This window comes from Triturus cristatus, chromosome 5_2 (assembly GCF_964204655.1).
Source record: "Triturus cristatus chromosome 5_2, aTriCri1.1, whole genome shotgun sequence".
Lineage (NCBI taxonomy): Eukaryota > Metazoa > Chordata > Amphibia > Caudata > Salamandridae > Triturus > Triturus cristatus.
Window position 1 is genome coordinate 336,175,227 of NC_140588.1, and position 22,060 is coordinate 336,197,286.

The 22,060-nt window shown below is 43.9% G+C and overlaps 1 protein-coding gene across 1 annotated transcript in view; it reads left to right on the forward strand.

Moving 5' to 3' along the window:
• LOC146822948 (regulator of G protein signaling 9-binding protein B-like) overlaps positions 1-20,017 on the forward strand; it is a 165,987-nt gene extending 145,970 nt beyond the window's left edge. Inside the window, exon 3 of the mRNA XM_085606602.1 lies at positions 17,009-20,017. Coding sequence (XP_085462728.1) covers positions 17,009-17,367 — 359 coding nt within the window. The 3' untranslated portion in view covers positions 17,368-20,017. The remainder of the gene's footprint in view (positions 1-17,008) is intronic.
• The last annotated feature ends 2,043 nt before the right edge of the window (positions 20,018-22,060 follow it).

The following is a 22,060-nucleotide window of genomic DNA, read 5'->3' on the forward strand; positions in this document are numbered from 1 at the left end:
CTTCACCCGCAGCTTTGGTGGGCATTTTCAACGTGCTCCTCTTTAGGGCCCTCGCTTTTTTCTTTGGCAGTGTATGGGCTGGAGCAGGGCTTTGACTCCACATGTACAAGTCACAGTCTGCTTTGCATTGATTTGAGGCACACATGGCACACATAAGCAGTTTGCCGTAACATTGCAGACTCTGTGTTCTTTGGGGACCATATGACCTACTCATGACCAGATGTAGCATCTTCTCCAGCCCTGGAGCATGCAAATTGTGTATGCCATGTAGAAGCTGCAATCAAACTCCTCTTTATTCCTCAGAACACACTCACACATTGCCATTTTCTTATACTCAACATTAACTACACCCTAACACCTTCCCGCTTATCATGGGGTTCCTCTCCAAAGTCCACCCAGAACCATGAGGGTGCTAGAGCAAATATCATCAATATGCTACAATTACCTATTATCAGCCAGAAGCAATACAAGATGTAACACTATATAAGGCAACATTAGAAATTGTGCTGTTGAGGTGCACCTGAGTGCCAGACACCCGAGTAAGTGAGTTGGCCCACGACTTAAATGGTCGGAACTCAGTTTACACATTCTAACCCCTTCCTGGATTCTCCCCTGAGGCTGGGTTGAGTTGGGTTGAACTATGGGCTGAACAGTCAGTGGAGGGCCTTCGGTGCTAGTAGCATCATTTGTGATAGAGATCATATTACTGTCTTTGTGGGGCCAGCGGACTGATCATGGGATGGTCCCTGACACCTATTTGGAGCTAGAATAAACTGAAATCCCTGTTGTCAGAATTGGAATAGATTCCCCACTTTGGCATGCTCTGCCCTTGCACTATGTCTACCCTGTTGCTGGACTGCACTACATAGGATGGCCTGATTCTACTCTGGAGCTGACTTTATAATCACCAGCAATAATTTACACAGATCCTGCTGGCCATTATTACTCAGTCACGCTTTATGGGATCTCTTGCACACTGTCTCCTGTAACTGAAGGGAATATGTAATTGCTACAGGTGTTGCTTTACATAATTGAGGCACAATTATAGGTGCGGGTACTCTTGGTGCTGCAACCTGTGGTGTTTTGTGCAGATACAATGTAAACATGTGCATAGAAGACCATAAACAGCCCAACTGTTGCTAAACCCCTAGAGATCAACTATGGTAGCGGACAGAAGTATTGTGCTGCTGGCAGAGATACAAAGATAAGGTGAACGGCCATGATTCCATTAATATTATGATGCTGTTCCTTGATGTGCCGCAGAGGCTATGGAATGAGGATGTGTTGGACCTGGAGGGTGGCCTTGTGGGGGAATGAGAGGAGGGAGTGTGTAGAGTGGGTGGGCATCAGTGGAGTGGGATGGGTTGCAAAGTGAACATAGATATTGTTTTTGGATGGTACACAGCATTATTCTTTGTATCACTTTTTGTATTAATGAGTCACGTCGATAGCACAATGCGCACTTATTTGCCAAGTATATTATCATGGAATATTGATAGGCTACAAATTCGCTCTAAAATTCGTAAGTTAGATCTGAGCTAATGTATATCAGACCAGACATAGTTTGTCTTTAGAAGGCTAATCTGATCAAAATGAAGATAAATAAATTTCATTCTCTAGGATATGAGTTTGCATGTGCTCCCGGTCGTGATAATCTGATGAAAGGTATTGGCATTTTGATATGGGGTAAGGATTGGTCCAGATCGAATGGCATGGAAGATGGGGGATATTCAGTTCAAGGACTCAAGTGATAATCAACAGATGATGAAGCTTTTCCAATAGTATTATGGGACATTATATGGGAAGGAGATTCCTGTTACTGTAACTTCTAAATAATTACTGAGGTGGAACGCAATGTTCTTGATTCCCCATTGTTGACCCAGGTAATTAGTAAAGCTATTCAATCGCTGTCTGCTGGTAAGGCATCTGGACCAGATGCTATTCTGCCTGAATTTTATAAAGTTTTTTCCACTATACTTTCAGGTAGTGTTCGATTATATGGAAGAAACGGGGGGCGATACCTTCTTGCTTTGTTTCAGTACTCCATGAAAAGGGGGAAGAGCCTATGGTCTGTTCCTCCTATCGACTCATATCTCTGATCAATTATGATGCAAAAATGTTTGTCACAATGCGGGATACCATTGCAGACAGCCACATTTGGCTAGCTCCATCTTTAATGTTGCAGGTAATCTTAGGGGTTCACTGACACAACATCGATGTAAAAAATATCGAGTACAAAATGTAGACAATAAAAATATTGTCTCCTATACTTAAACACGTAAGTACAAAAATAACGACTAAAACATTGATGTAAAAAATATAGACGTATAAAATATCGACTTTTATATAAATATCAACTAAAATAATATATATTAAATATAATTTGACCTAAATAAAATTCATTTAATATACATTTTAATAAAATATAACAAAATAAATAAAAATAAACATACAAACATAATAATATATACATATATATGTACTTTAAAGCAATTAATAAACTATTATTTTTTAATTTATGTTAAAAGTTTAAAATAATATACAAAATAACAATATATATAAATGATTTAAATAAAAAACAAAAATCTGTAATAAATTAAAACATTAAACTAAATAAAAAATATTTAAACTTACATTTTTCAATACAATCAGTGCAACAGTAGGGAAAGTGTTGGATAGCAAAGCGGTAGAAATAACTAGTCCCACTCCACTGTGTGCAGAAGTAGGGTAAGTGTTGGATAGCGGAGGAATTAAATTTACTATTCCTACTCCAGTGAGTGCAATAGTAAGGAAAGTGTTGGATAGCGGAGGGATAAAAATTACTATTCCCACTCTAGTGAGAGCAATAGTAGGGAAAGTGTTGGATAGTGGTCTGGCAAAAAATACTATTCCCAATCCAAAGAGTGCAACAGTAGGCGAAGTATTGAATAGCAGAGGGGTAAAAATTACTATTCCGACTCGAGTGAGTGCAACAGTAGGGAAAGTGCTGGATAGCGGAGGGGCAAAAATTACTATTCCCACTCCAGTGAGTGCAACAGTAGGGAAAGTGTTGGATAGCGGAGGAGTAAAAATTACTATTCCAACTCCAGTGAGTGCAACAATAGGGAAAGTGTCGGATAGCAAAGGGGTAAAATTCACTTTTCCCACTCCAGTGAGAACAACAGTAGGGAAAGTGTTGGATAGCGGTGGGGCAAAAATTACTATTCCCACTCCAAAGAGTGCAACAGTAGGATATGTGTTGGATAGCTGAGGGGTACAAATTTGTATTCCCACTCTTGTGAGTACAACAGTAGGGAAAGTGTTGGATAGTGGAGGGGTAAAAATTACTATTCCCACTCGAGTGAGTGCAACAGTAGGGAAAGTGTTGGATAGCAGAGGGGTAAAATTACTATTCCCACTCCAGTGAGTGCAACAGTAGAGAAAGTGTTGGATAGCGGAGGGGTAAAAGCTACTATTCCAACTCCAGTGAGTCACACAAATGTATACATGTCCTACCCTGCAATTAATTTTACTAGGCTGTTCTTAATTAATTCCAGCTGAATTTGCAGGAAGAGTATTTTTAATGATAATGATCATTTCTGCAAGATTATGCACCACACGTTTATGTTTGGATCCAAAGGCCCCTTCAGTTGACGGCTGGTGGAGTCAATATTCAGAAATAAGTTGTTGGAGGAGCTATCTCCTAATGAGGGCAACACAGGGAAGAAGCGCTTAAAGCAAATCTGGGCCCCAATTATTAAAAGGATGGAATTTGTCAATCACTCATTTATGAGAGAAATAGAGGTAGAGATGGGTTAGGATGTTCAGTGTGTGTAACCACAAAGCTGCTCCTTGAATTGTATTTATTAATCGTTTAATACGTTTATTAATTAAATAGTGTATTCATTGTATGTTCTTAAGATTGACCTGTACTCAATAAAAAGAAGTTTAAAATATATATATATATATATATATATTGTATTAATCTCCGGTGTATCATCCATATATACTTACTTGCTTTATATAAAATTAAAAAAAGATATGCAGCAAAGTTTACACACAAATGATGGCAAAAAGATCCAGTCCATAATTTGTGTTGGTAGTTGCCTGTGGGCTCCAGTGGCACTTAATGTAAGGTCCCCGGACCTATTTAGAACCATATTGTTTTTTAAAAAAAGAAGAAATTTACAATTTGCTGAGTAGGTTCTGCTGCTGATTGTTTCTTACAGATTCCTGTGACCTTGGAGACCTTGTGCTATTTATTTCAACCAGTGCCTTTCAGAAATTAACTGAGTAGGATTTATTTAAAGAGCACCAATCTTTTTGGACCCAATTGTTACAAATGTTTTAAAAGCTGCTGTGGTGTGGTCGCTGGTGCCAACTTGTCAGAAGCCAATAGTCGTCCCAATATTTAAAAGGGGGGACAAAGGGCAGCCTTGCAGCTGTCGACCTACCTCATTATTGGACTGCACTTTTAAAATTCTGGAAAGAGTAATTCTGTCAACTTGTAGAGTGGCCACATGAGAATAGGGTCCTGATGGACATTCAGCTGGGGATCCACTCTGAACTGGGCACCGGGGCACAGACTCTGAATCTATATCTCATTACGCAAAAATACCTTAGTGTGAAAAAGAACCCATGCACTTAACATTTATCGATCTTACTTGTGCCTTCGATACGGTGCAATGTCCCAAGTTGTGGGACATTATGGAAGGCATCGGGTGTGATAGGGCTATTGTTGAGTCGCTCTGGAGGATAAATTGGCCCTCATCTGTTAAGATCTGCTATAGTGTAGAGAGGTCCCTATTGCCTAAAATGAATGCTACTATTTTGGGCCTGTCAAGGGTGCGTTTTGGTACCCTTTCTGTTTTTTTTATTGTATATTAATGGCCTGGAAGAATTTCTTTGCAAAAGAGGTAGAGATCTGGTTGAAGTTGGTTCCTGCTTTGTACCGGTGCTTTTGTATGTGGACGATGCAGTCCTCTTAGCTAGAACTGCAAACAGGCTGCAGACATTATTAGATGCGTTTAATGATCTGGGTCTGAGGACAAATCTCTCCAAATCATTAATCGTGAAATGCGGCCCTAGATCTTCCAAATCTAGGAAATTTATAATCTCAGATAAAGAGGTGGCTAAAGTTCACAATTATACATAATTGGGAATCCCGTTAGACTCAAATTTTAATTGATTTCATTTCTTTTTTTTTTTTAAACCAGAGCCCTCCAATTTGAAAGAACTATCAATGGTTACGTTTTGCTAAGAGACTGGACCACAAACCAGTTAAGGCGATAGTTTAGTTGTAAAAAAGTACATTTTTGTCTGTTGGCACATATGGCGCTGGTGTGTGGGGGTACATAGAAGCAAAAGATAGATAATAGCTTCATGTTTGGATTCTGGCACTCCATCAATCCACCACGATCGTCTGTTGCCATGTTGAGATGAGCTTGGGCTTTGCAGAAGGCTTTAATAAACTGCAACCCCTGTTAGCATGGCTTCGAGCTTGGAGGAAACCAGAAACCTATTTTACTAAAGAGATTTTATTGGATTGCCTTGCACTAGACAATGTTTTGAGTATTCCATGGCCTTGTTTTTTTTTAAATCCTGAGAACTCAAGGGCCAATTCACAGAACTAACTAATCGAGGACAAAATCCTAAACGTACTACTTTTGGTATTCACAGAAGTCATTTACGATTTTTGGTATTCACAGAATGCACTTATGACTCCTAACTTTACGTGGCCTGAATTTCCACACCCGGAGCTTACTCTCTGCACCCGGAGAGTACTCTCCGCACTCGGACCGTACTCTTTGCAGCCGGACCGTACGCTACGGCCAGGGCCGTACTCTCAGGCTTGAGCCGTAATCTCCATCTCAGGCCGGATAAAGTGTAATCAATGAGTCGGATTGCAATTTTTACAAAAAGGAACATTAGGAATGTGTAAATGTTAGAGAAGGTCATGAAAAACAGTTTGGGCAGGGAAAAGGGTACAGCCAGACACTACATCATAACCCAGAAAAGTGTTCTCCTTTGCATCATGGTACATTTGCGCTCCCTTCAGTGTTGACTGTGCAGTCAACACTGTTATGTTATTTATTTCTATTAAAAATAATGTTGATCCTTTAGACTATTTAAAAACTTTCATTATGTTGCTGATGTCATCAGCCAGATAGTGATCCTTTCACACAAACACTATCTGGTGCCATCTAATCTCTGTAGCACAACTTTAGCACTAATAGGATAACACAGGCCTTATCCTTGCATTTTTCATTTCACAGAGGCAAAACTCATGCAATCGTCGAGACACTGCCCCTGCACTTATGCAATCATCAATGCTCTACCCATGTACTCATGCAATCACTCAGGCACTACTGTTGAACTCATTCATTCACCTCTAATACTACTCCTGCACTCATTCATTCAATGATACACTACCCATGCACTCATCCAATGATCCATGCATTTCTATTGCATGCATCCTTTTACTCAGGCACTACCCATGTCCTCATCTAAGCAACCAGACGTTAGCCATGCACTAATAAAGTCACTCAGGGACTACCTATGCACTCATCCAATCACTCAGACAGTACCCCTGCACTTATGCAATCACCCATGTACTGCCCATGTACTTATGCAATCACTCAGGCATTATTCTTCCACTCAACCATTCACTGAGGCGCTAACCATGCACTCATCCAATAACCCATGCATTAACCCTGCACTCATGCTTCCAGTCAGGCATTACCCATACACTCATCCAATCACTAAGGTACTACCCATGCACTAATGGAATCACACAGGCAGTACTCTTGCACTCTGGCATTCACTTAGGCAGTACCCATGTACTCCTCCATTCACTCGGGCACTACCCATGCACTCATCCAATGACCCAGGCATTACTCTTGCACTCATCAAATGACCCAGACATTACCCTTCTACCAAATATTTCACTCAGGCACTACTCATGCACTCATCCATTGACTCAGCAGTACCCATACACTCATGCCGTGCAGTCAACACTGAGGAGAGCACTCATTGTGCACTGCATGCACCATGATGCAAAGGAGAAAGCTTTTCTGGGTTATGATGTAGTGTCTGGCCGTACCCTTTTCCCTGCCCAAACTGTTTTTCATGACCCCTCTACCATTTATCACACATTTCTAATGTTCCTTTTTGTAAAAATTGTAATAGGCCCATTGATTACAATTAGGGCTCCTGGTTTTATGGTATTTATGTTTTTGCCATTTCCGTCTGTATTTATCCATATTTATATTTTGCTAATTTTATCTGTATTTATCCATATTTATTTTGGGTTTTGAGGAAAAATGAAGCTGAAATGAGTGTAATTCCACATTTAATGAACCGATAAATATGGGCTCATGCTTGAATGTCTGCTAGGTTTCAGTGCTGTGAACACCTGTAGAAGATAAATCAGTGCACTTATATGAAAATATGCAAATGTCAGTATCAACCATGTGCATATCTACTGCTGTTAAAGCCTCTTTACTAAAATTCATTACTTTTTTAACCCTCTTATCTATCAATCGCCACATCTATTAGCCTGGCAGTCAGTATTTAGAATTACTCAAAAAGCAACTCAATTTCGATTTCTGTCCACATTTTAAAATAAATACAGACAAGAAAATGAATGTTTTCTGTCTGTATTTATCTGTAAAAATCAGTAAAAACGGAAAACAGGAAGCCTTAATTACAATTTATCCGGCCCCAGATTACGGCTCGAGACGGAGAGTACGGCCCTAGCCGGAGAGTACACTCCGGGTGTGGAAATTCCAGTCCGAATGCGGACGTAAAGTTAGGAGTCGTAAGTGCATTCTGTGAATACCAAAAATCGTAAGTCCTTCCTGTGAATACCAAAAGTAGTAAGTTTAGGATTTTGTCTCAGATTAGTTATGTGAATCGGCCCCTCAATTCATTCAGCATTGAAACTGGTAAAAGACTTGTATTTAAAAAAATGTTTTAATAAGCACTGGGCAGAACTGCAGATGACAGACCCAGGCTCACCTTGATGGAGTGTGATAGTGAGCCCTGCACCAGAGTTCTATATACTACGTATTTCATATGAACAGGACAGATTTCTCCTGACGAGGCTATGCTTTCATCTTGTTCATTTCTTAGTGGCGTTTCCGACCCAAGGCTTGTGGTTTCTGTCCCTCCCTACATGTCCATGTGATGGAAAATCCGAACAGAGCACTTTGCATTTTATTCTTTTCTGTGGGTTTTACACAACACATACGAAACGTTTCCTTGTGCCTATATTACGCAGTCTTGACACTATCTGGCACATGCATCAACAATGCCATTTGCGATTCTTTATTAGCGGAAAATAAGGATTCGCTAATAAGGAATAGCAAAAGGCTAAGCATGTAGAAATCGCTTAAAAAATAGCAATTTCTAAACATTCCTTAATTGCGACTCGCAAATTGCGAGTCGCAATTAAGGAATACCTCCCCAGTCATTCCTATGGGCCTAGAGGGCCATAGGAATTAATGGGAAGACATTCTTAATTTGCGATTCTCAATTAGAGAATCGCAAATTGAAATTGCAATTTCAAGGGTGCCAGGGTATCAAAAAGACACCCTGTTGCACCCCTGAAATCTGCTTATGAGTACATCTTGCACACACACATGCCACAAGGGCATGTGTGTGTGTAAAATGGAACTTTGAAAAATCACTTTAGTGCATTTTTCAAAGTTTTTGCAAATTACCATGAAGTTCAACTTCATGGTAATTTGTGCCCCCTATTAGTGAATTCACTAGTTTTTTTACTTTAGTGCATTGCATTTAAGGAATCTCAATTTGCGATTCCTTAAATGCAATGGCAATTTAAGTAATCGCAATTTAGAGATTACTTAAATTGCGATTTTTGCATTTGGGATGAGGCATCCCAAATGCAATAAGACCTGTAGCAAAGGGGCAGATTCTGAGAATCTGCCCGTTTGCGACCAGTTTTTGCTTTGATGCATGTGGGCCTAAGGGGTCTATTAGCATGGCAGTCAGAAAATTCCTCCGACCGCCATGGTAGCGGGAAAATACCACCCGCCAGGACCGCGGGAAAACCACCAGTCCGATTATTATGCTCCGCAGTGGAAATCCGACCGCGGTGGTCGGATCACGGCGGTTAACATTGTGGTGGGCGGGGCTGCCAGCAGCACCGCCGCGATTTCCAAACAAGCATGTCCTGTATGTCCCTCCACTGTGTGGCAGGCACTGTACAGTGCCTGCCACCTGGTACAAGGACATGTAGGGTGGTACCATTGGTACCCCTCCAGTGCAGAAAACACATTGGGGGTCCACAATGGACCCCCAGCGACATTCTCCGCATGCCTTTCCATGGCGGATCCACCGCCGCTGAAAGCTGGCGACCGCCGGTATCATAATTGTGCCGGCGGTGCTTGGCCCTGATCCGCCACAATTGTAGCGGTCCAGCTCCGCACGCCAGGCAAGCGGGCGGACTGCAACCGGCGTGAAAGTGGCGGGCGGAAAATCACGACCGCAATGCTAATCGGACCGGCGGTGTTCAGGGCTTCGATGGCAGGCGGATTTCCGCCACCCGTCCGGCGTTTGCAACCGCCCGCCCAGCGGAGGGAATCCTCCCTCCATCCTAAAGGATCCCTAGGTCTCATAAGTTTGCCTTTTCCTTTTTTACAACAACTAGAAACTGTTGCGTTGTGTCATGCTTTGCTACATTTTATTAAATGTTGTTTGCGGACTCGGAAGAGACACTGACCATAAAGATATGAGATGCAAGGTTATTCTCTCTCTATACATATATGTATTTTATAAGTTTGCTATCTTGCTGAATGAATTTACTGTTTTAAGTAATTTTTAATATACATTGGCTTTTTATATGTATAGCGATCCACTTTTATGATTGCTGATGCAGCCGAATAAAGTATTTTTGATTGACTGACTGACTGAACAGAGCAGGATGGCTCAGGTCACTCAGGTGTACTAAAACTCTCAGCAGCCGCACTGCGCCTGCTGACTCTGTGACTAAACAAATATAAATCTGTCAAGCCGTGATTTGTAGAACGTCAGGCAATTCGTTGTGTTCATTTTTTTAAAGAATAATGTACGCTTCAGCGAACTGTGCACAGACAGCAACGATTCAAGCTTTCCTTAGACAGAGAACAGGTCCATTCATGCAATAACAGTGAAATAATTGCTAACACTCAGAACTAGGGGGTCGATTATGTTAGTGGTGGCGATCCGCCCGCCAATTCCCACGCCTGCCTACCAATTCCCCCCGCCACATTACGATGGCGGGGGGGACCACGGCGGACGGAAATACCGCTCACCGATTTTCCACCGGTCGACTCGTCGACCGGGCGGAAAAAGGCCATAGCATGGTGGCGGTGTCTGCAAGACACCACCATCCATATTATGATGCAGGCGGTCACTCGCCTTTCCATGGTGGCATTGCCGCCATGGAAAGGCTCACAGTCTTTGCAGTTGGGGCCCCATACCGGGCCCTCAGGGTGTTGGAGGGTGCACATGGGGGGAACCAGGTACCCTCCCAGCATTTGCATGCACAAGGTGTCAGGCACCACGCGGTGCCTGCCATGTTGTGCATGCAAATGCACAACATGCATTTCTGACATTGCGGCGGGTGCTGCTGACAGCACCGCCCGCTGCAATCTTAGGAATGTGGGATGCGCCCGCCAGTGTGGCGGGGGCATCCTGATGCATACAGTGGGACCGCCGCACCTATGGTGGGCGGTCCCTTTAGCCGTTGCGGTGGCGGGCGGACTATCACAATAGACCCCTCGGTGTGTAGCTATCATTAGTGCAGCAGGTACAATGGGCCTGCACCTAGTGGTGTAAGTGGTACACTGCACCCTAACAGTGTCTGTCCATTACTACCCAGCAGGGGCCCATTTTTTCCAAATATTCTTGAGAAGTTTCTCACGAATCATTATTAAGGTAGATGGACTTACTCGTATCTCAGGTCAGCAATAACACTCAGCTTTGAACATTTGAGTTAGCTCACCTGCCATGTGAGTCCAAAAATTGGTACTTTGACAGAGACGTAGTCTTTAAAGGACTGTGAAAGACATTCAGAATTGTTTGTGACTCTTGTGAATGCAACTCAATGAGGAACAGAGACATGCTTATTAAAGATGCATGTGTCGGGGAAAACATTGGGCCCGATTCACAAAGACCACATGTATAAGTTTACGACTTTGAGAATTCACAAAGGGCATTTACAAGTACTATCTTTATGTCCTCATTTTGGTTGGATCTCCGCCCCGAATGCAGACATAAAGATAGTACTGGTAAATGCTCTTTGTAAATTCCCAAAGTCGTACACTTAGACGTTTGGTCTATGTTTAGACCAAACGTCTATGTTTACCTTTGTGAATTGGGCTCAATGTCCTTTAGATGAGGCACTTCATGCATTTTGCTCTATGGTAAACATCAAATCGAATAAGCCAGCCCTGCTACTTCAAGGGAACAGATTCTAGTCTCATGGTATCTGCGAATCCACACACAATACTCAACCGCCGCGTCTCTGTTCTTCCTTGAGCTGCATTCTCAGAAATGACAAACCGTTCTGAATGCTTTTACAGTCCTTTAACGAAAGCTTCTCTGTTAGAGTTCCCATTTTTGGACTCACACTGCGAGTGAGCTAGTTAAAATGTTCTTTGTATGAGGGACATGGCTAAGGATAGTTGCTATTTGAAAGTGCCACTGCCCCAGTAGATTGTGTCCCACACCATGGTTGTCCTGATGATGGTCCAGGAGGATTGTAGTAATAGGACCAAAACGTCCAATTCTCCTGCGAGAAGACCCATTTCTGAAAGTCAACAAACCTTTGTTCCTCTTGGGCATGTATTTATGAGGAATAGTGTCTAGGCCTCTTGTAGTGTGTGTTTTGTCTGGTCCCTAGCTTTTATGTTTGTATATTTTGCTATGATATACGTCAAACATATACAGGTGGGTATTTAGGGCCTGTATATTATTAATGCATGAGACATGTCAAAATAAAATAAACTTTGCCAAAATAGAATGCACTACAAAAGGGGGTGGTGATGGACGGAGCATCAGAACCAATCAAACACTCACACCCAGTCAACAGATCCGGGTTTGATCCATCACCGTTCTTTAGCCCACTCTGCCACCCCAGTTCAGACATGGCCATATGCAAATCAGTCTGACCCTGTGCCTCATGGGAACAGTCCAGCCCGAACTGCCAAGCCATGCCTTCCCTGGACCGGAAACAAGCTTCCTAGGACCAGTTTCTGGCATTTCAGCCGTCTTCAGCCAGGCTGGCTTGAATCCAGTGGCAAAGTGAGCAAGGGACTCACGTCTGAGCATACCCTGCCAACTTATGGCGAACAAAGCGGTACAAAAGGGGGTGGTGATGGACGGAGCATCAGAACCAATCAAACACTCACACCCAGTCAACAGATCCGGGTTTGATCCATCACCGTTCTTTAGCCCACTCTGCCACCCCAGTTCAGACATGGCCATATGCAAATCAGTCTGACCCTGTGCCTCATGGGAATAGTCCAGCCCGAACTGCCAAGCCATGCCTTCCCTGGACCGGAAACAAGCTTCCTAGGACCAGTTTCTGGCATTTCAGCCGTCTTCAGCCAGGCTGGCTTGAATCCAGTGGCAAAGTGAGCAAGGGACTCACGTCTGAGCATACCCTGCCAACTTATGGCGAACAAAGCGGTACAAAAGGGGGTGGTGATGGACGGAGCATCAGAACCAATCAAACACTCACACCCAGTCAACAGATCCGGGTTTGATCCATCACCGTTCTTTAGCCTACTCTGCCACCCCAGTTCAGACATGGCCATATGCAAATCAGTCTGACCCTGTGCCTCATGGGAACAGTCCAGCCCGAACTGCCAAGCCATGCCTTCCCTGGACCGGAAACAAGCTTCCTAGGACCAGTTTCTGGCATTTCAGCCGTCTTCAGCCAGGCTGGCTTGAATCCAGTGGCAAAGTGAGCAAGGGACTCACGTCTGAGCATAACCTGCCAACTTATGGCGAACAAAGCGGTACAAAAGGGGGTGGTGATGGACGGAGCATCAGAACCAATCAAACACTCACACCCAGTCAACAGATCCGGGTTTGATCCATCACCGTTCTTTAGCCCACTCTGCCACCCCAGTTCAGACATGGCCATATGCAAATCAGTCTGACCCTGTGCCTCATGGGAACAGTCCAGCCCGAACTGCCAAGCCATGCCTTCCCTGGACCGGAAACAAGCTTCCTAGTACCAGTTTCTGGCATTTCAGCCGTCTTCAGCCAGGCTGGCTTGAATCCAGTGGCAAAGTGAGCAAGGGACTCACGTCTGAGCATACCCTGCCAACTTATGGCGAGCAAAGCGGTACAAAAGGGGGTGGTGATGTTGGCAGGGTATGCTCAGACGTGAGTCCCTTGCTCACTTTGCCACTGGATTCAAGCAAGCCTGGCTGAAGACGGCTGAAATGCCAGAAACCGGTCCTAGGAAGCTTGTTTCCGGTCCAGGGAAGGCATGGCTTGGCAGTTCGGGCTGGACTGTTCCCATGAGGCACAGGGTCAGACTGATTTGCATATGGCCATGTCTGAACTGGGGTGGCAGAGTGGGCTAAAGAACGGTGATGGATCAAACCCAGATCTGTTGACTGGGTGTGAGTGTTTGATTGGTTCTGATGCTCTGTCCATCACCACCCCCTTTTGTACTGCTTTGTTCGCCATAAGTTGGCAGGGTATGCTCAGACGTGAGTCCCTTGCTCACTTTGCCACTGGATTCAAGCAAGCCTGGCTGAAGACGGCTGAAATGCCAGAAACCGGTCCTAGGAAGCTTGTTTCCGGTCCAGGGAAGGCATGGCTTGGCAGTTCGGGCTGGACTTTTCCCATGAGGCACAGGGTCAGACTGATTTGCATATGGCCATGTCTGAACTGGGGTGGCATAGTGGGCTAAAGAACGGTGATGGATCAAACCCAGATCTGTTGACTGGGTGTGAGTGTTTGATTGGTTCTGATGCTCTGTCCATCACCACCCCCTTTTGTACTGCTTTGTTCGCCATAAGTTGGCAGGGTATGCTCAGACGTGAGTCCCTTGCTCACTTTGCCACTGGATTCAAGCAAGCCTGGCTGAAGACGGCTGAAATGCCAGAAACCGGTCCTAGGAAGCTTGTTTCCGGTCCAGGGAAGGCATGGCTTGGCAGTTCGGGCTGGACTGTTCCCATGAGGCACAGGGTCAGACTGATTTGCATATGGCCATGTCTGAACTGGGGTGGCAGAGTGGGCTAAAGAACGGTGATGGATCAAACCCAGATCTGTTGACTGGGTGTGAGTGTTTGATTGGTTCTGATGCTCTGTCCATCACCACCCCCTTTTGTACTGCTTTGTTCGCCATAAGTTGGCAGGGTATGCTCAGACGTGAGTCCCTTGCTCACTTTGCCACTGGATTCAAGCAAGCCTGGCTGAAGACGGCTGAAATGCCAGAAACCGGTCCTAGGAAGCTTGTTTCCGGTCCAGGGAAGGCATGGCTTGGCAGTTCGGGCTGGACTGTTCCCATGAGGCACAGGGTCAGACTGATTTGCATATGGCCATGTCTGAACTGGGGTGGCAGAGTGGGCTAAAGAACGGTGATGGATCAAACCCAGATCTGTTGACTGGGTGTGAGTGTTTGATTGGTTCTGATGCTCTGTCCATCACCACCCCCTTTTGTACTGCTTTGTTCGCCATAAGTTGGCAGGGTATGCTCAGACGTGAGTCCCTTGCTCACTTTGCCACTGGATTCAAGCAAGCCTGGCTGAAGACGGCTGAAATGCCAGAAACCGGTCCTAGGAAGCTTGTTTCCGGTCCAGGGAAGGCATGGCTTGGCAGTTCGGGCTGGACTGTTCCCATGAGGCACAGGGTCAGACTGATTTGCATATGGCCATGTCTGAACTGGGGTGGCAGAGTGGGCTAAAGAACGGTGATGGATCAAACCCAGATCTGTTGACTGGGTGTGAGTGTTTGATTGGTTCTGATGCTCTGTCCATCACCACCCCCTTTTGTACTGCTTTGTTCGCCATAAGTTGGCAGGGTATGCTCAGACGTGAGTCCCTTGCTCACTTTGCCACTGGATTCAAGCAAGCCTGGCTGAAGATGGCTGAAATGCCAGAAACCGGTCCTAGGAAGCTTGTTTCCGGTCCAGGGAAGGCATGGCTTGGCAGTTCGGGCTGGACTGTTCCCATGAGGCACAGGGTCAGACTGATTTGCATATGGCCATGTCTGAACTGGGGTGGCAGAGTGGGCTAAAGAACGGTGATGGATCAAACCCAGATCTGTTGACTGGGTGTGAGTGTTTGATTGGTTCTGATGCTCTGTCCATCACCACCCCCTTTTGTACAAAATAGAATGCACAGCGTCAATATATTTCTGATTGAATCTGGGCCAAGGGGACTCTTCGTTTTATTACTGGTGTTTGCCCCAGTCCTTCAAGCAACTGGGTTATCTCTAGTTTTGTGTTCATCTTTCAATTGCAAGCATAGATTGAATCATTTTAATGTATCCATGGAATGTAGTATACACCGGCGAGTACGGGGTGATTGAATTCTACAGTAGCCGTCGATAGTGAAAAATGCTGTCATCCAGATGCAGGCTTTGTGCTCCTGGCATGGCTATGGCCTTTAGTGTAGAAATATTGGAAAGCAAGCATAGCAGAGCTCCTGATCATGAAATGGAATGAGATGTCACCTGTTTGGACCCAGACTCCACTCCTAAAACCTGAAATCCTTGTTATCAGGATTGGGATACCGCTCTCTGGGCGATGCCCCCCATATTAAACGCACTGCTGGTCTAGGTTGGAGATATCCCAGTGGATACTCAGACCATGGCTGTTGCACTAGAATTTGCAAACATAAGGGTGGTTTGTGCTTGGGGCGAGTCCCACCTACTTGCATTCAGTTGTTGGCATAGGACGTGGTCTAATGCAACGATATGGAGAATGTTTATATAGACCTTCTCCATGTGCATCCTTGGGCTAAAGACATTGGAGAGCCCTTCCAGGCATATGTCACTGTCAAATACTTGATCTGTTTCTTTACTTCTGTATCTTCAGATTGCCAACTATAGTACACGCAGTGACACATTGCTACTTGCTTTTAGTAGGCGCAAATGTATTATTGAACTCAACCGAAGGAAACGTTCATATGCCGATGTGTCTTATGTCGCTGAAATGTCCATTCAGTTGTCAATGCTTACACAAACTTCATTGCTTTAAGCACTGTGGAATAGATATAATTTGCCTCCATTTGTATTATACTCCGTTTGCTATGGAATATCCCATCTGTAGTGTACACTGTTGTTTATGTTGTACATTAGATAAAATGTAAAGTTTACAAAGAAATTCATTGTCTACTGTGAGGTCTGTCACCCTATGGATCAGGGTTGGGCACGTTGGACCTTCTTTCGCTGCCCGATCCTCGTTGCACTTAATTCTGTGACATCTATCTATCTAAAGAGGATCATTCTCCTTGTCAAAATCCAACAAATCAATGACAAAATTTACAATAAAATCAGAGGGTACAGGACCCTCTGGTCCCACAGGCAGGTCTCTCACCGACACCAGATTCCGTCTTACTATGACCTCCTTTGTAATGCTGGAGGAGGGGGCTCTGTTTTCTTTCTTTCATGATCGCATTCAGAAGATGTTTTGGATCCTGGACCCACCTGAGGGACATAATTTAACCTAAAAATGAATGGCGGAAGGACATTATGAGCCTTATCATGCAAACACCAAAAAGTCACTGTTAAACATAGCCACAAGACTACAAACATTTATTTACTAGACTCACTTTCAATCGCACACTCACAGGGACACTCAGTAGAGTAGGGCGAATGTCACCAGTGCCAATTACATAGTTGAGTTTACGGTGGTCTCCGACTGATAGTGTATATCTCTTATTTAGTCCCTTTGTTGTTGTGTTGTACATAAAACTATTTTTTTAAAAGAGACATTAAATGAAGATATGTACTACAGCTAAGGATACTGTCTTTGTTTTTTTCAACATCCTGTTTGTAGGTACAACAGCTCCTATAGCATCCAGGGCTCTAAGTGTCCAGAACATCATCTATGATGAAGCTGTCAACAGCAAAGAGAACCTGGAGCTGAGTGAGCTGGCAGCGGAAATAGAGAAAGTGGACCAAATGCTCAACGACATGGAGCTGAAGGTCAACGTCCTTAGGTGGACCGTGGAGGCTAGCGGTGGACGGGAAGACGAGGTGTTCAGCAACGAAGCCTCCTCGCTGACCATGGTCTCCGTGGAGGAGGGTGGTATTCTGCGGTGCTGTCGTGGAGGGCAGTATATCCTGTCCCTTATCCTCTGCGGTGCGGCTCTCATTGCAGTGACGCTGTCCGTTAGCGTGGTGCACCTCGCTTGATGTTTCTTCTGACAGCCAATAGCAAGAAAGTTCCTCTTATAACTCAAAAACGTGCGTTAAAAGAGACAGCAGATGACATATAGGAATACACTTACAGAAATAACCTGTTGACATTTGAAAATGTTGTTGTTTTTAATATAATGCTCTTCAGTAATAGTTCCAGGTTCAAGAAGTACACTGACATGTCAGATTATAAAGGCTCACTCATGCCCTATGCACTGCAGTATCCAACCAATCCTCTCACTGTACAGTGTAGAGGATTAGGTAATAATATAAATGCGTATGCAGTCATTGGAGTGCTAAATACAATCTTAACATGCAAGACTCACCAACGCATCCACCAAACCCTATACATACAGCTTCACGAAACACAATGGGCCCCTGACAGGGTGACCAAACAGAAGTTCAAATGGGCTGTAGCCAACCCCCTTCTGAGGCAAATCCCTATATTTACTTTAAAATTCTACACCTATCAGGAACAGTTTATTATAAAATGTTCAAAGTCTAGACATCAAAAAGCTTATGGGGGGTTGTACATTTTTTGAAGCTCCAGGCCATGTTTTTTTAAGTGCGCTGGGAAAGCTAAGGCATTTGCACATGTTTTTAGTGCTCCCACTTACCTTGGTATTACAGAGGGGGCTTCACCTCCTGTGACACTCTTTGTGTGGTGCAAGGTTTGTGCCTGTGCAATGTAAAGTGGAGATATCTTCATCTGCACATGGGTGCGGTCGCACCAAATGAGAAAATGGCTCTGCCCCATATTACAGTTATAGCCACATGGGACAAAATGCCTTTTTTAAAGATGTGCTAGCAGAGATCAGGAGGTGTCACCGAGCTAGGGCGGACCGTCTTTGGTTAGGGGCCCACTAGGTTCCCGTACCCCCATGGTGGGAGAAGTCAGAGACTGAACTCTGCAGGTATTGCTACAGAGACACTGACGGTTTGGCAGGAGCCCTTGAGTGGTACCTTAAAGTCTCCAGTGACAATGTGTGCAGCCTCTGACAGCACACCCAGTTTTAGGGAGGTTATGGGCTCCATTCAAGGGTCAGGAAGCTACTTGCTCAGAAGCACAGAGCAGTGGGTAAACCACCACATCCTGTGTCTTTGCTTTGCTATCAGTAGTGTATCTGCCAACTCAACTGATGCAGAGAAGGCGCCTACTATGATAAACAGATTGTCGGCTTTAGTCTGCCTCAGGTGCAGACCGGCTCAAAGTAGGGCCACCTAAAACAACCACCTTATGATGTTTGTTACATCTTAAAAATGTTCCTATGTTGTTGTTGCACCTGCACAAGACTGCAGGACTATGAAGCTGGGACTCATCACCATGTGCATAATCTGGTTTGGTGTTGAATGGGCGAGTTGACTCCTGTTTATCATAGTTAAGACTCCATCAGTGCTTTAAAGGGAAATACAAAAGTGCCGGTACACACTATTTAGAGTGCCTGTTTGTTCATGAGAAGTGCTGGTACTCTCTCATTCAATATATTATAGGAGTGCTTAGAAGTGCAGGTACTCTCTCATTCAATATATTATAGGAGTGCTTAGAAGTGCAGGTACTCTCCCTTTCAAATTTAAGAAGTGCAGGTAGTCAGTACCGGACAGTACCCGCCCATTTAAAGCACTGGACTGCCTGCTTCAGGAAGTGTGATGAAAGTTGTTTCAACCATTTTGGTTTAACCTAAGGAAGGCGGCCAGGCTAACTCGAGATTATGAAGGCACAGAAAGATGCTATCTCAAAAAAGAGAGTTTCCCAGGGACCAGAAAGGACTGGGTGTCAGATATTTATCAAAAAAGATTCCTTTCTGTGTATTACCACTTGCATCATAGTGAGTGGAGTCATAGAATTCTACAAAAAGAGCATGGAGTTATTTCACCATACTTTTTGAGCCTATTAGCCTATTTTCATGCTGTTAAGCAAAGCACTTACTTTTAAAAAGTCACGTTGACACATGTTCAATGGTGTCTTAAAGCAGGTACGTCTTTCGATATGCACCGCCTGTATTCAATTGTTTAGCTGTGCCTGTAAGGTACATAGATAATGCTATATACTTCAAATAATGATGTCATGGCACTGGTGTTTATTCTCCATGCTCTTTTTGTAGAATTCTATGACTCCACTCACTATGATGCAAGTGGTCTAAAATCACATAAGTTGAGAGGTGATAAAGTCGTCCTGAACACCCACAGAAGGACTTCAACCCCTACACTTAAAGTAAGGGCAGACAATATGTATAAGTGACACTAACAGCATAGCCCAGAACTAGAATCAACTCTCCATAGGGAAATGGTATTAATTATATGCATTCTCTTTTTTAGAAAGAAGAACAAAACTTTGGTTTTAAATTCTCGTCCGTCCTGAGGAAGGTGCTACTATTGTAACCTATGCACCGAAACGCGTCGACAGTGGGACTTTTTAAAGCATATGAAATGTATTTGTGTAGTATTTAATTTGCAATTTTGAAAGTACATGATTTGAACTGTGTGTGACTCTGCGATAGATACCGTAATACGGAATTGTTAGATAGCATATATAAGACTGTACCAGAGCACCCAATCAGAGTACATATTGAATGCAATTTTAAAATATGATTTTATTGAACATAAGTGTTTTCCTATGAAAAATAAATTTTGAGAGTAACAAAAAGTATATTCTAGTCTGGAGTAATAATATTTGTCCAGTGTCACAGTCAAAAATCAAAGGTTATTGATCTAAATGTGTAGGCCTCATGGTCACCAACTAAAAGAGTAATACACAGACAGAAAGATGCTATACGTGCCAAATATGTCCCACTATATTATTCTGGGGGCGGGGGTGGGGGGGGGGGGGGGGGAGTATTTGCCATCTTTTTATCCAAAATTTATGTGTATGCTGTGGGCTTGTGCAGTCAGGCGATCGACATAGGGAGACGGGGACGGCAAATTGGTGCAACACTGCAGCAATGGATAGGGAAACAGCGACAGCAAATTGGTGCAACACTGCAGCAATGGATAGGGAAACAGGGACAGCAAATTGGTGCAACACTGCAGCAATGGATAGGGAAACAGCGACAGCAAATTGGTGCAACACTGCAGCAATGGATAGGGAAACAGCGACAGCAAATTGGTGCAACACTGCAGCAATGGATAGGGAAACAGGGACGGCAAATTGGTGCAACACTGCAGCAATGGATAGGGAAACAGGGACGGCAAATTGGTGCAACACTGCAGCAATGGATTTTTACACTTCGTTTAATCTTCACAGGGTCTTTACCGAAATGTGACTAATGGCTTGAGATGAGAGCAGTAAAAAAATCTATCTTTAAAAAGTGCAAGCACAGTCTATCCCTTCATTAATCTGAGGTAACATCAACATGTCTTCTTTCATATGTATTTACATGTTATTTTACATAGCTCTTCAATGCTCGCCGGGTCTTCGAGGGCTTTACACAAACACAACTGTATCTGAGAGACCCTGGTGTACACATAACAGCTGGAGCCTGGTGTACACATAACAGCTGGAGTCGAAAACAGACCCCATCAACAAGGACTTTTTGAACAAAGAAACGTGAGGTGGGGAGGTGGCTTAGAAAGGGACGGTGATAAGAGTTTCAAGAGTGGTTCAGATTAAGGGCATCACAGCCAATGAGATTCAAACATGTAAATGTTGATAGAAGAGTAAGATTGTTCGTATTTTCAGAAACAATCAAGGCTGTCTTCTCGTCTGACCTACATCTTGTCGTCTACATATGTCAGCCCACACTATGGCTGGTTACCTGCAAAATAAAGGTGACAGTGATAGGAATGGCTGCGGTTTGGAAAGTAGTTGAGTAGCGAACTTTATCTATTAAAAGTGCAGCTGGTATTTTAAATCCCAAAATAACCTACTTTACATTTCTTGATTCTAGGTCAAACATTGTAAAATAAAACAATGAGAACATTTACATCTTAGTGTCTTGTTCAATCTGGGACAGCTATAATTATTAACCCCTCCCATCGTCTTTGAAAGGCCTGCACGTAAATCTTTAAAGTAGATTACACACAATGATGAAATAGCTTGAGCCCTGGGTACTGCGGAGGCAATCTTATTGGCTTATAGTAACCTGAGTGATAACGTCTCAGCATGTGTCACTTCTTCTTCAAGGTTTATGCAGAACAACAAACAGCTTTCACAGTGCAATAGCTATAAACAGTGCTTAATGTGAAAATAAGTAAATACAAAAATATGTGGAGGGGCCCAAAGTTGTTTTAGAAGCTCACTGTTGGCCTTGCGGAATGCGTCGGTTGCCACATACCATGCCTACCTACTCCTGAGTCCATCTGCTGCCTTCTTCCACAACCTTACTCTTCCCATTTCTTCATCTCACTCTTGCAGGCCCATTTCATTCCTGCTTCCTCTTTTTGTCACTATTTTCATATCTTTCCCTGTCCTTTTTCCCTTTTCAGTCTTCCTCTCTCTTGCCTTGGGTGAATGTGTGATGATTACAAGTATGATCGGGTGCCCACCATCTGCAACCGCCAGCATGATCCGAATAACAGTAGTGTGAATTAAATTGGTGCACAATGAAGAGCGTGCTAGGGTCGAAGCAGTCCATAGGCACTTTACTGCTTGACTCCATGGCAACTTGAAAAGTTCTCTCAAGGAAGACACGCCCAGAGTGAATTTCGAAGATTTATTGCAAATAAGCAAAATACAACGGGCAGAGCAAGCAGC